Source organism: Apiospora marii, assembly GCF_038362585.1.
Source record: "Apiospora marii strain CBS 49790 chromosome Unknown utg000014l_segment0_segment0, whole genome shotgun sequence".
Classification (NCBI taxonomy): Eukaryota; Fungi; Ascomycota; class Sordariomycetes; order Amphisphaeriales; family Apiosporaceae; genus Apiospora; species Apiospora marii.
In genome coordinates, this window is record NW_027117385.1 from 1 (window position 1) to 18,067 (window position 18,067).

Below are 18,067 nucleotides of genomic sequence, written 5' to 3' on the forward strand. Positions count from 1 at the left end.
GCGCCACTTTGTCCCGCGCATCAGTGTCGGTAGCGCTGGAGACGTCGGCAAGATAGAACGTAACTCGTTTCGCATCGCGGTACCACCGGAACATGCTGTTAATCGCAGTCTAGTCGATGTTGTTGGACTTGTCGATGCCAGCAGGTTTACCCAGAAGTATCGCAACCCGTGTTGCTCGCTTGGTCGGCACAAAACTTGATCTTGTCATAGCCAGCCTTGTGCTGCCAGCAGCTGGTGTGTTCGCCAAGATCCGCATAGACGACTTCGTCTGGGCCCCACGTGTGGGAAAGGATCGCGTAAGGAGGCGCATGTCGGCAACGAAGTGTCGGTCAAGCTGTACCGGCCAGCATCGTCGCATTGGAGTAGCCGCATCGTAGGGCGCAGGAGCTACGCGACTCGGCGCATCGTTGGAATGAACAAGAACTTGGATTGTGGCGATCTTGCTTCAAGAAGCTAAGCCAATGTCAACACCTCATCATAGTGAGGACCGATCAGCTGGCCCTGCACCAGGCTGCAGGTGCGGGGTATGGCTCAGCCGCAAGCCAGGGATGGCAGCAGACGAAGGATCAAGATTCGTGCATGCCCGCCGACGTTCCGTTTAGTATGCGAAATACCACAGCCAGGCTTGCTTCCCAGCCAGCTTGCGGCTCGGCCCGTGGATCAAGCAGTACGGAGCGCGCATGCGATCCCACAATTGACGTTTTCGCGAAAATAAACCGAGTTGTTGCGGAGTTACCAACTATTGGGCTTGTGGGCTGTGCTACTCGCTTCAGCCTTCGCAGTAAGAGGCAACGCCAACGAACCCATTCATCGAGTCCGATCAGGGAAACTGCCCGATCGTCACAATGGCTCAAAGTGAGCCAAAGCAGCAAGAAGCTTGCTGAAGCTCAAAACTTCAGTACGCGTACAGGGCCTGCACAAAACTGCTACGCCTGTGCACCACACTTTGGCGCAATAACCGGAACGTGGAATTGACTGGCCCAGGTACCGCTGGCAAGGACGGACATCCACCCACCCTGCACGACCTGACATCTCCTGAGCTGCCGTGTTATGCCAGCCACAGTGCGCAATCGTCGCCGTAGTGGGCAGCGTCCTCGTTATTACGAAATCCGAATCGCGAGCGAAGCGCTCGGCATAGCGTCGTTCGTGGATTATACGGTGCTGAAGGGATCACAAGCAGGGAATAGGCCACCGACGCTAGGTGGGCGCGGTGTTAGCGTACAGTACTTCGCCACACGGTCGATTCGCGGCTTTCTGGTAGCAGAAATCTGCCGCGCGTAACTAGAAACCCCGATCCCAGACACGTCGTCGCGCTTTAGTATATACACTACGCGCATGTGCACGAACCCCAAACGCGTAAGCTAGCCGAAGCCTTGCATCTTCCAGATGGAGACCTCAACTCAGCTATTCCTAGCAAGGCTCATCAGTTCGACTGCGGCTTTCTGTGAGGTCCACAACCCGAGCCTTCCGCCCTACTGATCAGCGAAAGACCAGATCGCCGCGTCTTTGACACTTTTATATGGCCCGAGATCTTTTCGGGACTTTGTGACCCATTCCCTCGACAGCGCGGTTTCGCCATTCCCTTACTTGCAGATTGCGAATCTTATGGCTGCTAGCATGGTCTTAGCTTGGGAATGGCCTGCACCATGCTTTGCTCGTTGCCGTCTGTACCACTGCCCTGTCCTCCACGCAGCAGTCCTTGCATTAGCGCTCATTCCCGCAATACTGCTTATCAGGGCACCAATGCCGCGATATATTACATTATATCAGCTACACTGTACTTGTTATTCTAAAGCACGTAATGGACCATCTCGCCTAAGAGAATATTACTATTAATGTCTACATCTACTATTTACTCGTCCGCATCCGTGCCGGAGCTCATCGAGAGCATGTGCTCCTGTGTGACATAGCTTCCCTCCTGTGTTCGTTAATCCCTAGTTCACACCAATCAGGCGTGAATCAGCGCTCGCTTCGTCTTCTTAGTTCTTCCTGGGCTTGCCATTCACTCCTGTCTTCATGTGCCACATCGGCCATTCGTTCTTGTTCTCGGCTCTGTAGAATTTTGGGATAGTCGATACTATGGTGGAAATTGAATTGCAGCCATGTTACGTAGGGTACTCGTCATTCCCAAGTTGCTCGCTTTCTGTGTACCAGTTGGACTTGCTGATCCATTGGCCCGTAGTAAAAACCTTGGCGGTGGGTTGCCGACATAAGGGGCAGGTTACGTTTGCCGTTCCTCACGCATGACGGTTCGAAAGTATATTGCCAAGCATTTCGTATGGAATATGTGAAGACTTTCACATGCAATGGTGCAATTTTGGAAAAGGTCCCCTAGTGACTCGGGAGCAAATGGAGCAGCCTTCCTCGGCGTTGATTCGAAGTAATGGGCTTTGAGCCCATTGGCGTTTCAAGGTATGTTCTTCCGTCCATGGGAGCCCATGTTGGTTGAAAGTCTTCGCGGGTATCCGGACATGGTTGTACCTTCCGCTATAACGTGTGGTGAAAAAGGTGGATGCCCATGTCGTCTCTCCTCTGTGGTTATCGTTTTGGCAAACCATAAGGCTATCCTCCCTACGATTCGTTGCATGCCGCATGCATCCGTCGCAGTATCCACAACCGCACTGTATAACCATAGATGCCGAAGGCTGTTCATGTATGGACTCCCTCCTTAGGGAATTGGTGGTGACACAGTTTTGGCATCGGCCTGCGATATTTTGCCCATGGACCGTGGTGTATATGGCTAGAAACTATACCTGGTGTCAGTCAGCAATTTGTATACTCATACTCGGAGTTGATTTACATCTCTAAATCGTTGTCCCTTTGGGTACTATGCCGCGATAGACTCGTTTCCGGTTGGGGCTGTGGGGCATAAGTAGCAGCTGGCCGGGAAGTTCGTGGTTGTCCATCGTCTCCTGCAGCTAGAGTTCTCGGCCCGGTGCCTCGTCTCTCAACACTGGTCACACCTGCGCGGTCTTGAGCGAACAAGGGCACTCCAGACCTCAGGTGAACTGATGTTTGGCCTTGAATCTCGTCGCCTGTGCGAGACTGTAGCCTCGAGGACTTTCGACCGACGGGAGGGCTGGCTTCGCGCGGCCTGTGCCGGAACGTGGCTCTCGCCGTGATGCTTGTAGCTGGCTAGGACGCCTGGGTGCCGCACCACTGCCGCTTTCCTCAGGCCTTAGGTCTGCAGGCGTCTGGCTCCTGAGCCGTGCACCATCAGCTTGAAGGCTAGCTCTGGCCGAGGAAGGAAGAGGCTCCAGTGGGGGGTCTTGGCCAGTTATTTGGTAGTGTGTATCAATACGGTCCTGCCCTTCGTCTCTGACGACGCTATTCATACGCCACGACTGACAAAGGGTGGGTCAGGCCCGTCAAGCTTCATCCAAGTATAGGTGTTCCTCTGTGGATTATTGACATGATCGTCGTCGAGCAATGGATCGAGATTTGTATATGGACATATCCAGAAGATGCCAGGTATACCATTCGCTTGGATATATTGGGCTAGCCCTTGCGAAGTTAACATACGGAGGCTTTCGAACTTCAACAACCGGATTCCCAGCTGTTCTTTCTTGCACGCATAACCACGGCGAGGCTGGCCGCGACTAAAAGGTGGCAAGGTAGAAAGTACATAACCCTTCCAGGCGGCGAGCCTTGGATTCGAGCAGTTTCGCATCCACCAGTTTGCGGGCAGCGGAAGTGCTCGTAAAATTGCCTGCCCCGTACTGTGCGAATATTCGTAGGCTGGGTCCCATGAGTACTCGGGCCATCATCCGTGGCGAATACATCAGCTTCGTCATCGGCGTCAAGAGAGGAAGTATCCGGAATAGGATTGGTATGTTTAGCTGTTTCGGCATGTCCAAGTGGCACAGGCTCAGACTCAAAGGGCGATTCCGCCGTGGCTTGCGCATCGGGTACGGATTCGGCTTCTGTAGTGGTATGTGACCTCATGGAAACATCCTCATCCGAGACCTCGATCGCAATTGGGATCTCGCCTTCGGGCGTCTCATCTAAGTTCTGGGTTGGTGCCTGCTCTGTTGTGGGTAGATCTGGTCGTCCCTACCGCACCTTCTGTTGTTTCAACTCCAGGATCTGGGTTGTTTCCTACTCTATTGCGGGTAGATCGGGTCCTCCCTAGCGCGCGTCTCCCTACTAACCCTTGCGACTCCTCTAGCGCTCAACGGTCTGCTCGATTCATGGTAATAACTTTGTTAATAATTAAGAATAGGAAGATTTGATTAGCGACGTGAACTAGCTGGGCAAGCTATATACACTGGAGGAACAGATTCTAGAAACATATTCGAAACCCGATTCCTAGAGTCTGTTGCTGCGGAACGAGTTCCTGTAAATAGCATCTCCTTCCTGGTTCTTGCAATCAGTCGAGTTCTTCAAAAGTCCCCGCCTCTGGCTGGGCAGGTACTTATTCAAAGCAGCACAGAAACCGAGCAATGGCTCGTCCCATGTCGTCTTGATGTAAACTTTACAAGCCTTCCTGACAGGGCTATCATTGTACCGCACGTCCACGGCCACCGCAAGCGCATACCTCGACGACCGGCGGAGTACAGAAGCCGTTGACCTCCTCGGACATACCATGGCGGTAACGATCCCGACCTACACGTATCGCGGGATCTACTGGAAAATGCCTATAATAGAGTAAATCACCTTAACAAGGCCAATTGGTTGAGGCATGCGGGATAACAGCACAGGACTGTGCTTTACAGATTATGATCCCGGCCGCTCACTTTATGTTGAGCTTCTCACGAGTATCGGGGATCATGCATGTGCTTAAAGGATGGCGTAATTGTGACGCTTTACAGTCAGCATACAAACGACAATCCATTCACAATTACTGTTTCAGCCTTCTGGGCATCTCGGACTTGCATGATCGTAACGGTACATGGATCGCCGGAATGACTTGTCAGGACTCTGGCAGGCATGTGCCCATGCCACATTACTTGCAGCGACCCACTGCATCCCAATCTGGAAAGCGAAAGCGGACGCTGAACCGAATTGTACGAATCTATTTCAGTCAGGGTAATAAACTCATATACATTCAACTCTGGCCGAAAGGATAGGGTAAGCTATTATAAGTAGTATGAACGAATCTTTTTAATTTGGTGTACGCACTTCGTGGCTTACCAACGCCCAAACGCTAATGTAGCAGGAGTCTCCAAACACAGAATTTTACTCAGGGGCGAGCCACTACAGCGGAGAATAAGTACCCGAATAACAAAAAACCCACCTACCATTATTGATATCCCTTTCTTCTACACATACTGCATGCATTACAACGCGATATTGATCGTTGTCCTGAAGATACCACCATTCAACGGTTATTGGCTTAACGCAAATCTTGGTGTATTTATGTTTGATCGACGAGGTATTTGTCAGGTCATCTACCGTATGCACCCATGCCCTTATTGCTAGCGGTACCGTGTTGTTTGTTCAACGTGGAGTATGCTGTCAAGATAGGTTTTGGCGTCGAATCAGTAGTAAGCTCAAGCATTAGCGTTCTGTGGTCTAGCAGTGTGGTCCATATTAGGAACACTACAGGAATGAGCTGGCTACTGGACAGTATTTGTGCCACATCATTTACGCACGGTGCATGAGCCCAATAGTGCCCCAGCCGAATAATCTGACACCTGAATGGGCAACGCTAAGACTGGACTACACTGATTGCTAGCTGCGCACTCGCCTAGCGCGCTGGAAAAAACAGGAGCTTTGAAGACTGATGACAGGCCATGATCAAGACCCCGCCTGGACACCACAACGATCTGTCGCTGGAGCCGCAGACCACTACTTCCGTAAGGACGCATACGCACTTGTGCAAATATTTGATTATACCCTAATACATAAAACCTTGATATTGAAAAATGAACGCTGAGCCTTGGACTTCCATGTGTTTCTCTCCGTTTTCCAGTATCGCATCGTATTGTTCCGAGCTATAGCGTCTCGCCCACAGACCGTTGCTCGTCAATTTCGTCGTTTCGTCTCCTGAGTTCTTCCTGGGCTTGCTCTTCGCTCATTTGCTGATATGCGATTTCAACATCCCCTTTCCTGCCGTCGGCTTTGCGTAATTCTCGGATAGTTAACAGGATGATATTTATTGAACTGTAACCATGTCGCATAGAACTCTCGGTCGTCCCCAAAACGCTCGCTTTCTGTATACCATTGAGACTGGCTAAACCACTGGCCAGTTGTAAAAAACTCTCCGTACGGCTGCCCGACACAGCGGGCAGGACATAGGCAGGAAGCGACGCGCAGCATTGCGAAAGTGACGCGCCAGGCATGTGGTGTGAAATATGTGGACAGACGCACCGACACACGTAATGGAGCAGTTTTGAAAGAGGTCCCCTAAGGTGTCATAGCAAATCGGGCAGTCTTCCTCGGCATCAACTCGAAGTACTGGGCTTCGCGCCCTTCGCGTCCATTGAGTTTTCAGCGTACGATCCTCAGTCCATGGAAGTCCAAGTTGTTTAAAAGTGCGTACAGGTATCCAAACCTTGCTATATCGTTCATTAAAGCGTGTAGTGAAGAATGTCGACACGGATTGTTCCCTATGGCTGCCATTATTTCCGCAGATTATATAGTTAGTTCCATAGTTGGCTGCTAACCGCGTGCAGTAATCGCAATATACACAGCCGCATTGGATAACCATAGTAGCCATAGACTGTTGGTTTATCGATTCGCCCCTTGAAGAACTCGTTTCTACACAGACGCGACATCTTCCTGTGATATCCCGGCCATCGGGTTCATTATATATGGCCAGAAACTAAATATAGCGTCAGTCTGGGCGTCTTCCATAGAGTTTCCAATGGGGTCTTACGTCTTCCAGCGGATCAGCAGTGCCTGGAGGTCTATTTCGTGACTCCGTAGGATTATCTGATCTAGGTATGCTGGTTGCAGCTGGTGGTGACTGGGTCAATGGTGCTGGCCTGAAAGGACTTGCTGGTCTTGGGCTTTGAGGCCTTTCGATTGTTGGCTGAGGCTGACTTTGTGGGGCTTGCAAAGGCCACTGCTGTTCCTCTTGGGTCTCAGTCCGCGGAGTCACTAGCACTCTGTCCTGTCGTGGCGCCGGTTGGGTTGAGGGGGGCAAGTACCACGCCGGAAGCTAGATGCGTCTGGTTCCTGAGCCGTGCACCATCGACCTGGAAGCTCGTTGTGGCCGAGGGTGGATACGGCTCGATGGGAAGGTGTTGGCCAGTAATCCCGTAATGCGCATCAATACGGCCTTGCCCTTGATTGCCAAGGACGCTATTCCACACTCCACAACTAATAAACGGAGGTTCGGGGCCATCAAGCTTCATCCAAGTATAAGTGTTCCTTTGTGGATAACCGGTACGGCCATTATTGAGTAATGGATCAAGATCGACATATGGGCATATCCAGGTGGATCCCAGGTACGTCATGGTCACGGATATAGCCCCTTAGTTGTTGTGCAGTCAACATGCGTAGATCGGTGAATCGGGATGACCGGATTCCCAGCTGTTCTTTCTTGCACGTATAACCGCGGCGAGGCCGGCCTCGACTGAAGGGTGGAAGAGTAAGAAGTATAAAGCTCTTCCAGGGTGGTGAGCCTTCTATACGGGCCGTCTCGATTGTATCAGTTTGCGGACACCGGAAATTCTCGTAAAACTGCCGGCCGTGTACACTAAGGATGTTCGCAGGTTGGGTGCCATGGGTACCCCGCCGTTATTTATAGCGAATATATCAACCTCGTTTTCGAGGTCCACATAGGAAGTAGCCGGAAAAGAATCGGTATGCCTAGCCTCCGTTTCGGCATGTCCAAGTGGTTCCGACTCAAAAGGGGTTTCTGCCGCAGTAGTATATGATCTTAGAGAGGAGTCCTCATCTAACATTTCGATCGCGATTAGAATCTTGCTACGAATGGCTCTGGTTTACCCCCCGAAAAGATTCCTCGTGCCCGACGGGCTGCTGGGTTAACAATGTCCAATCAAGTTTAGAAATAAGAAACTGGAAGCGCCTTTCTAGAACAATACGCATCAAGCAATTCGAAAAGGTATTATGTATTTGCTCTTTGGACTAGTACATTGGTGGAACAATATGAGGGAATCTAATATTAGCCCGGTGTCTTAGATACAGTAGAAGGAAGCATACTCCTTTGTATATACGTCATCGGATTAATATTGATCCTAGCCAGCGGGGAATCCGTCTTCCGATTCCATTACCTGAGTGGCTGATCGCTTAGGGCTGCTAACAGGGTGTTCGTGGGAATGATTAGATAGGAAAGATTATCCAGCAACGTATTGCTCTCGACCAAACCCCAACTAAACATACATCGTCTTGGTCGTCTGCCAACGGCGAGAATTGATTTACCTTCCCGTCGTAAACACCTGCAGGATGAGTTCGCGGCACATTGGGTAGCTTGTATTGTTAATTTTCCCATGCATGGTCATGGCTCTCGCTAAACACGACCTATGAAGACGTGAATAGAAGAATTATGGTAGCATGTTAGAATGCAATTGTGAAACAGCCCTCGAACTTTTTCTAACAGATCGCGCAAAATTAATTCGTTGCAATGATCCTTAGCTAATCACCAGGTCCATCACAGCGGAGCGGTTTCTGATTAATCCAGCCATGGTAGGCCCCTTTGTTCTTTGTCAGTGGAACCATGTAGGCGCTTTGCAAGTGGAAGAGATGGCGTCTCTGCATTGTTTGCCACGAGGCAGCCCCTACAATCTTTGGCAGATCCATGTTCACGGAAACTATTGATATTCCCTCATTCTAATGCCACTAAGCCCTGGAGGCTCCGAGCTTACCTGGACGTAAGTACTATCATGTAAGATCATAACCAAACTTTCACCGACTATATCAGGGGTTTCGATTGACCAATCTGTTTATTATAGATTCTTAAAGGGACTACTGTTTCTATATCACTATTCTGAATCATCTACATTGTGGCAGAAATACCGCTCGAAACCTTGAAGGTGTTCCTCCACAAACGCCAAAACATCGGCGTCGTTGGACGTGGCGGTAACAGTGACCCATACGAAGTCCCCAGTATAGGCTGTGCACGACTCCATCTCCAGCTCTTCGATTGTTTCCTTGGCAGAAGCTTCATCAACAGGTGGGAAGTATCTTTTGTTCTCCCATGCCACGCTCTCCAGCTCCTCCCGGGACGGAGCAACACGCTCCGACGATGCCATGACTGGATCAGAAGCGCTCCCGGGCATGATGAATGGGTCAGAAGTGACGACCGTTGCCGTTACTCTCTCGTCCTCTAAAAGTAATCGACAGAACTCTTTCGTTCTGGGCTTGGAAGGCAGGAGGAATGTTAGGGACGAGTTCTGCTTGAACTCTCTCAGGCCAGAAACTTCTTGCCAACCTGCCCTTTCGGTAATGTGATAGTTCTTTTTGTATTGAATCGTCAAAATACCGGCTTGATTGAGCCGTAGTAGAAGTGGCGCAGAACCAAGGTCCCCCTGATCGTCGAATAATCGCCAGCGCCACGGTAACAACACGTCGTCCTTTACAAAGCCTTCCACGTATTCTCGCATAAGTCGGATGAGGGTCTCCCAGTCATCAGCAGATCTCCATTTCGCTGATACTGGAGTGTGGCATAGAAACCAGTCTTCTTTCACCATGGATCGTATTCCAATGCTTTGGAGAGGGCTTCAGTAATTCTACAGTCTTTGAGTGCGAGACTATCTCTGTGCCTGTTGTCAACCAAACTGTAAAGCAGACATGTGGAATAGTAGCCTTCGTGTTGTTCGAAAAGATCCGATAGGGGTTGTGAAAGCGCAACGTTTGTTTCGTTTTCCCAGTCCCATAGGTTCAAAATGATCTTGCTGTCCGTAAGATGTGCCTCGCACAATTGCTCATTATAGGTATGTTCCTGAAGACATGACTTTAAGTCAGCGGTACCTTTCGCTATGTCGTGGAGTTCACCTGTGCCGTCACTCGAAATAAAGACCAGGTTGATCCAATCGCTTGTGTTTCCATCGTAGAACTTTTGCATATCTTGGGGATGACCAATGACAAAGGGGTTGAAGCCGATTGCGGAAGCTGCGTCAAGGAAATCGCCACTCCTGAACAGTCTCGCATAGGCAAGTGCATGTTTAATCTCTGTGGTTGAGTCCCCTCGCCGATGAGCTTCCGCTCTGTGGATAGGGTTGCTCAAATCCATGTTTGCGTGGTGCTTGAGAATGAAGCTTGACTGGGCATGTCCTTAGGTATATATGAGTTCATAGGCATCCCACTTTTCCAGAAACCAGAAACCTAAATTTAGAATCTTAGTCCACATTTCTGGGAAGAACGTCTCAAGATGTTTGCCGCGCGCTTAATTATCTTATGTTCTGTAGGTTGATATAAAGCGAGACACTCAGAAGTCGAAATCCAGAACAATATTCAGAAGGACCAAATCCAACTTCCTCGAAGCTGTACAATACCTACCTCAAGGTATTTTCTAACAGCATGAAGGCATCATACGCCCTATTGAAGTCGTGGAAAGGGAGAAAGAGAAATGGGATGAAGAAGATGCACGAGCTCTATGAACTTTTCGGAGCTAAAGTCTATGTTTATGTGGAGAAAGATGGCATACCATATTCATATCAGTCCCATGGCGACTTTCCTAGCTGTCCAGCTGGCCCGGTGTTGGCATCTAACAAAATGACCCCTGATGACTTCATCACTGTCGCTGAGAGACGACGACGCGATCAACCCCTTTCGCCCTCACCAATCAGCAGTCATAACTTCCAGAAAGAGCCGGTCAACATGAATGGCAACCAAAGACCGCAAACTCGAACATACTTCAATATTCCAAAGAATTGAACATTATACATTTTAATTCATGTTCTGTAAAGCCTCCTGCAGTGAAGATATCGTAGCAATGACAGATCGAATCCCAGATGTTTGTGATGTGCCCGTGGCTCCCTCGCGAGAACATTGTAAGTTGTCTAAGCGGCAGGGCGAGTTACTTATGTTTACCTGCCCCTCCTGTCTCATTGAATCGACCATTATCATGATCATAGACGAAGGAGACGATGTAGTAACTGTTAGCAAAGTTAGGAAGTCTTTCCCTTCTTTGACCTCTCTCCAACTTTGATCGGAGCATAGATCTGCCACTACCAATGGATTGTCTCCACGATAGTGGATTCGAGTTTTCTTCCTCCTGAGCGCCATGAGAAGGGAAGTCAAATACGGCCCAGGCTCGATGTGGCACCCTATTTGCAGCCCTATCTCGACGGGAGTTTCACTATAGAAATGGAAGGGCTCAACAATGTTGATGTAAAATAGAGACCCAATGAGGCTATCAACTTGCTCATCAAGGCGGGAGGAGATAGCTGGGGAGTACTGAAGTGAAACATCAATTGACGCTCCGGGCCAAAGGCGTGACACTAGAGAATTTACTTGGAAACCAGTATCCGAGGGACGCGGACGGAAGCTTTTGCGGAACCATTCTTCCGTTCTGGACGAAGTTGACTTTTCCACCATGGTGATGGGGCGTCCTCTGCAGTATAAACACAGTTTTGGACCTTGAGTACGGATATCCTTGAATGGAAAGTTTAATCCTGGGCCAAATTGAATTCCGTTCCTGTGTATTTTGACCCATTTCAGTCCTCGGAGATGGTGTATACAGTCCTCAACGCTAGCTCCTTGACAGAAGAGCATAACGGCGAAAAATATTCCGATGTTGCTTCCGATGACAAGATCGAAATAGTTCCCCATTGGCGCTGTCAGTATGCTGCGGATGCTTTTCAAGTATATTGACATCGACTGGGCGTTCTGAATGTCGCCTTCCAGGACCAGAACCCTGACTCCCGCATTATGTGGTCGAAGGCGACAGGTCACGTCGTTTGGCTCCCCACAAAATAAGCATGTGGCTAGAAGAACAGTCCGAGCATTGGTAATAACCGAAGCGTATTTTGCCATGCATGAATCGCAAAGTTCGTGCCCACACGATAAAGTATTTGAGGTCATGCAAGCAAGACATGCATAGCAGATTTTGGAGTCTCCAATTCTTTGCAATGATGGAGGGATGGACCTGATGAGCTCCATGTGTTTCCTAGTATAGCCTTGACTGGCAACGATTTGGCTGGCCAGCCTAACAAAGTGATCTTGCAGCATGGCGGTGAGTCCAGTAGCCCTCGACTGATCCTCGATGCTCGCAATCAACGAGCGATAGGTTTCTGTGAATATAGGTTCAGGTGGCAACCCTATCTGAAACTTAGTTATACCAGGTCTACTTAGTTAACAGCGAATACCTACAAATGTTGCTCCGAATTGCGTCGGACACAAGCACGGATGCGATGAAGCGGTATGCCGATCCAGCTGAGGCAGGATCTCGGGAGCTTCTCTTAACTAATTCGGCGATGTGTGTTGAAAGAAGTTCGGGCACAGGCTGTGTAGCTCGTGATGCGCGAACCAAACTCAAAGTATCCGTGGAGGCTTCTGCAAAATGAACACAAGTTACCCGTAGCAGAGTCCCGACTTGCGACCGCGTAAAAGCCCTATGGAAACCGGCATTTACATGAACTCCTGTTGAGAAGTCAACCGCTGTCTGCCCTTTGGTTGGTTTTTCCTGTACCATTAGCCCAGAAAAGCAATCGCGCCATGCATTTTCTGCTGTTTTGAAACTGTGTTCTCGCAGTACGTTGCACCTTGCTAGAACCTCAGTCGTAAATGTCCACTCCAAGTCTTTGGGAGACATTCTCATGCTTCTCTCCCTCTCCGTCAATATGAGAATGACCGGTTTTTGGCGCAATACTGGAGGAGCGGGATAGACCCAACTTGCTAATTCAGCCAAAATCTCAGCAATGCCGCCGTGCTCTGCTTCCACGAAGATGCAAGCATTAGACAGTGATAAAAGAGCTCGCGAGTAGAATCGGCGTGCAATTTCGGGACCAGTCAAAGACTGTGCACGTTGAACGGGATGTCGAATGATGTTGGGAGGGATCCAGCCAGCTTTGATCACTGGCATGGAGGCCTGCAGGTGCAGGCTACAGTCTAGGATGACGGAGGAGTCAGAGTGAAACATGTGTACGTAGCCTGGTAGTTCGCACGTCTGAGGCCCTCTGATGATAGTTATCACGTCGACCTCTTTGTCAGGTCCTTGATCCAACCGTTGAAATGGGCCAGACATCTCTTCCAGGAAGGGGCCATCAAGTCCAGGAGCCCCGCGGCGGAGATTCAACCACAATGAAGAAGGCATAAAGGGCATACATGAACAGTGTTGCTCTTTTGCCGCCAATCTGAATTTTGTTTGTTTATATAGTACGGCCCCTTTTGAGAATTCGGAAACTAGAACAAGATATCGTGCCCAGATCAAAACCCCACCACAACATGCTTATCACCGCTGCCCTATTCTTAGAACCTCTATCCAAAGCTTACATGATACTGAAAGAAGCATAGTTAAAAACGTGAATACACTCGTCAAAGCCAAAGCTGCCTTCGCTGTGGTGGACCAGGTGCCCCCCTGGGCCGTGTAAACGTTGATGAGAACTGTGATCAACCCGTTCGCAGAATTGAACATGGAGGGCCTACTCCTTAGGTCAGTCATGGAATCGAGTTCGGGATTACTCGTACATGAAAATGTGGCTCAACAGCCATATATAGTCGTGTTTCCACTTATACCAGAGCCATATAAGTCCAATAACGCCTGTCGTCGTGCACACAGCAACGAAAGGAAGAAGTGAGTGGCTCAGTAGGACATGATATTGCGAGTAGACATTAATCTGCTGGAGAGCTGTGAATGTAGCAGGAAAGATGGAGAACCCAGAGAGTAAAAGCCAGGCACAAGTTGCAGCAGCTATATCAAAAATTAAAGGCACCGCATTGGATTCAAGAACCATTTCCTCATAAGGGATTTCCATGATGATGACGGCGCAGACCACGAGACTTTGGAAAATCAAAGAGACGCACCGGGCTTATATTTGTACATGTCTATGGAGCTATTTCTTACTTCCGGTTTCCGAGCTTCATCTTTCGGATCCTTGAAGCCAGCTCATCCTCTGCGTGAAACACCTCTCGCTCTATGATCGGATTTCTCATCACATGTTTCTCTACATTCCTGGTCTCGTATCGTGTAGCTCGACTCGTGATGGCGTAGCGTTCACGCTCGACTGTTCGTCTGAAGTCGTGACGAGTATAAGCCGTGTAGTTAGGGTCACCGGTATGCCTGAACTCATGGCAGGCATACGACCGTGTAACAACACAGTGGTTGCCTCGATGATGCCGTTCTCGTATTGTGGTATAATTCAGTTGGCGGGGTGGTTGATGTGCAACTTGCAGCGGTTCAGGCAATTGCGGATAAGGAGTTGGTGGACGATAACCGTCCCGAATACCACAATTGACAACAATCGGCCGTGGTCTCCGACTTTTAGCATAGGTGGGGAGCTTAAAATGTACAGAGGCCATTATGGCACACGTCTATCGATGTAGAGCATCCAGTACGGTGCATATCGTTCTGATGAAGAAACGGAAACCAGAGGCTTCCTCCATTTGGCTTAAATACGACGACTCGGGCAGGTGGTGGGAAAACTCGTAACTAGATTTGGTCGCGCGAAAACTGCTAGACAGCCAATGCAGCTTGTGTGCGGGCTACTGTGGCCCCTGGTCGTAGATGCGCTAGTAGATAGCGACATGGGCTACTGGTAAAGGACTGTCAGTGCCAAGTAGCAGTCAGTACCATACTCGTCAGCTGGTATTTACCAACAAACTACCTGTTCTTTTCATCGCTGCCTGTACCAGCCTCTACATCTTAGGCCGAATGCCCTGAACTCGCGCTCCTTCTCCAGCGTCTCGGAGGCTTCGGCCAGTTCACCATTTACGCCACACCGTCGATATACATCACTCTAGCTTGATTCTCAAGTCTGCATAAATTCCCTCGCCAGCGATCTACATTCCTGGATGTTATCTACGGGCTTCCAATCTCCGCGAGAAGCCTCAGACGTCTTCGTTGAATCATAAGCTCAACGCGACGCCCTCGTAGTCTCACAAATTGACCTTTTTTCTGGCAGCGGCAGTGCGAGCTTCCGTGTGTCTTCAACACATTGAAGCGCATCAGGGAGTGTGGCTACGTTCGTCAACCCAGAGACGTCAAAGCAGTGCGTTTCCATCAAGTACTGTTTATGATTGTCTTACAATCTCGTCCGGCCATGAACACTATGGGCGCACCAATTGAGAGCATGTAGCGAGTATTCTCGGGCCCGAATCGTGGCGACGGTAAGACCTGTTTGCAGTAGTGGTGTGAGAACCATCAGGACGGTACCCAATCAAGACATTGAAGCCAGGAAATCATACAGCAGGAGGCGCACGCATTAGTAGCGTCGAGCGTTACCCCCAGTGATGGGCACAGTACCTAAGTGCATCACTGAAAGCCGACCCCACCCAGAAGCGCCAACTCTGGTCCGCTAAAAGTTACCCATTTGATGGTGAACTGGTACATGTAATAGGGCCCTACCACCCCTACGTGAAGCTTAACCCCTTCAATTGAACTAGTAGCTCGACGCGACAACGTCCGCCCAAGTGTCATCGGGGATGTCATCGGGGATGATTGCACAGGTCCGAAGTGAAAAGCAAGTAAATACGTGCATTGATGAATGGTAATGTTGCGTCGAGACGGTATCAAAAGTAGATACGTCAATTTTACCATGAAGGCGAGGTTCTATTGCATCTGCAGCGAACCGAGAGTGAACCAAGATGCAAGGGTGCATCGCTAGATCCAGCATGAGCAAGATCTTACCAAGATGCTCGATCTCCACTCAGAGCGTCCGAATCGGCTCTTGTAGAGAAACATCGCTTTTTGTTTCTACCTACACTCCTGCAACGCAGTACTGCCACGGCCTCACATTGGCCAGGCAGATGGTCTTCATTGTTGGTTAGCAAACCTCTGCTTGAATCGGTTTAACGCATCGTCAAGTGATTAATGTTAGGAATGCCGCAGGTGGATTGCAGTGACGGCCCAGGTACCCAATCAAATTACCATGGGCAGTGGGAGGCATGGCGACATCCGGCCTCAAAATACGCCGAGATTGCACAACTGTCAATCGGTTCTCCAGTCTGCGGAACGCCTCGTTATATAGAGGTTTTGTAGAAAAAGCATCTTTAAGCCGACTTATCAGGCTATTAGCTGCAGCACCAACTCAGCAGGGGCTTATCATATCGTAAAGCCTTGAGATGGTGGAAGCCCAAGACTGCCTCACGGCACATATGCAGATGGGAGAGATGTTCAATCCCTCGTCAGAACGTGCGTGTGTACACTTGTACAGCTCTTCGACCCCCTCCCTTCTCAGTCTGTTTGCCTCTCAACCTCGTAAACCAACAGCAATCAAGGGATCATGGCTGCGATACAGTAAGTGGCTTGGCCAGATTCTTGTGACGACCCAGCAGGACGGTACCCAATCAGTCGCAATGGGCAGTGGAAGGCATGGCAGCTTCCAATCTAGAAATACGTGGGAATTCCACAACAGCCAACTTGCATATGGTTCCGTCAATCTTTTCGTGGCCTGACAAAATGGAGAGCCGCATCAGAACAGATCAGCGCTCTCAAGCAACTCGTCTGTCTCTAGAGCAGGAGCTGGTTGCAATGAAAGCATCTTTGATCCGATTCATCGAACTTTTAGCAGCGGCCACACCAACTCAGCAGGAGATTGCGATGCTGCAAAGTCTTCAGATGATGATGGACGTCCAACATTGCCTCTTGTCACACACACAGACGGGGAACAACAACATAGAGCCAATTGGGAACTTGTTTTCGACTGTAATAACGCAACTGCAAGGGCAACAATTCGCCGAATCATCCGAGGACGAAGAGATGGAAGACGACAGTCCACCTGACTCTCCAGAAAGCAGCACTGGCGGGTGGATGCCAAAGGCGACGCTGCGTCCCGCAGGACTCACGCGAGCGGATGAAGGAAATTTCGAGGTAGATAGCGAAGGCGAAACAGGCAACGAGTCTGATGGACACAGCGAACCTGATGCAGGCTACGATCCTGGCGAGCACAGCGAGCCCGATGCAGATGGCGAGCCCGATGAATCCAACGAACCTGATGCAGGCGAGATGAACACTGAGAACTTTAACGCAGAAAACGACAACTTGTTTGTTAGTGGAGATTCGGAGCCTGACCATGGACCTGGTCTTGGTAGCCTGAGCCTTCAGCTTGACACGAACGGAAGCGCTAATTCTGATCTCAACGAGACGATGCGGCAGCTAGCCGACTCACTTCAACGGGAGCGCTTGGATGACCTGGCACGGGCTCTGCAGTCTGCGCAACATACGGGCGCAGCTTCTGAACCTGCACTCCAGCCCGCATTCCGGCCTCAAAGTATCCCTGAGCTGCTCCTGGCGATCAAGTCATTGGAGGTGGAATCATTGAAACAGGGCGTACTGCGCAGATATTTCCTCAAACAGCTTGTTTCCCTGAGAAACAACATCAAAACTCAGATACTACACGAGCATCCGGGTCGCGAAATAAAATCGAACGTGTTGAGTTCGCTATCACTCAAACGCATGATGGCTTTGGCTTACCCAGACATCCATGGCGAGGAAACAGTGAGCAAGTCGACAAAAGAATACCAATCTAAATACGCGACGTTCAAGCAGCAACTTGTCGCGGGCCGGGTATGGTGCAAGCTTGACAGTGTATTTGGGAATTGGACATTTGCTCTCATACCTACGCGTTGTCAGAGCAAGATCGAGAGGCTTAAGGGCGAGAAGTTCGTAGCGTTCCTGGAACTTTTATACCAGAGGTTCGGGGAGATACAGGAGTTGAGCCTAGAAGCAGCACGATTGCTGGAGGGCAATCTGGTAACGGGATGAGGGGCGGCATATGCGCCAAGTCGCCAATGCAGGCATATCGTGTATTTTGAATTCCATACAACACGCTCCCTTAGTTCCACTCGTATCATGCACGTCTTTGCTTGAGTAACATGGGCCCCGTCTGAATCAGCAACTAAGTGGACTTGACGATCGTAATGACGAAAACATAGAGGCACTTAGCATATTGATACATGTAATACTCCTTACCGATGTGAGTCAAAGATGAAACTATGTTATGTAAAACCCTGAAGATCTACTGTGCTGACCCATCGTCTTGATAAAATAACCTTATTT

General features: G+C 49.7%; 4 protein-coding genes across 4 annotated transcripts; 1 reads left to right on the forward strand and 3 right to left on the reverse strand.

The window, feature by feature from the left end:
* Positions 1–2,999: 2,999 nt before the first annotated feature.
* Positions 3,000–4,587, reverse strand: PG985_016192 (uncharacterized protein; the record flags this gene model as incomplete). Its single annotated transcript, XM_066835958.1, has 3 exons — positions 3,000–3,344; positions 3,721–4,053; positions 4,585–4,587. 3 exons carry the CDS (start codon positions 4,585–4,587, stop codon positions 3,000–3,002), a joined length of 681 nt encoding a protein of 226 aa, XP_066675974.1.
* A 4,304-nt stretch (positions 4,588–8,891) lies between these two features.
* PG985_016193 (uncharacterized protein) lies at positions 8,892–9,188 on the reverse strand (the record flags this gene model as incomplete). The annotated part of the gene is made up of 1 exon (XM_066835959.1): positions 8,892–9,188. The coding sequence occupies one exon, from the start codon at positions 9,186–9,188 to the stop codon at positions 8,892–8,894; it is 297 nt and encodes a 98-aa protein (XP_066675975.1).
* Positions 9,189–13,345: 4,157 nt separating this feature from the next.
* Positions 13,346–14,127, reverse strand: PG985_016194 (uncharacterized protein; the record flags this gene model as incomplete). The annotated part of the gene is made up of 3 exons (XM_066835960.1): positions 13,346–13,493; positions 13,540–13,851; positions 13,916–14,127. Coding segments are annotated over 3 exons (672 nt in total), but the record flags the coding sequence as incomplete, so codon positions are not given.
* A 2,341-nt stretch (positions 14,128–16,468) lies between these two features.
* Positions 16,469–17,773, forward strand: PG985_016195 (uncharacterized protein; the record flags this gene model as incomplete). Its single annotated transcript, XM_066835961.1, has 1 exon — positions 16,469–17,773. One exon carries the CDS (start codon positions 16,469–16,471, stop codon positions 17,771–17,773), a length of 1,305 nt encoding a protein of 434 aa, XP_066675977.1.
* Positions 17,774–18,067: the final 294 nt, after the last annotated feature.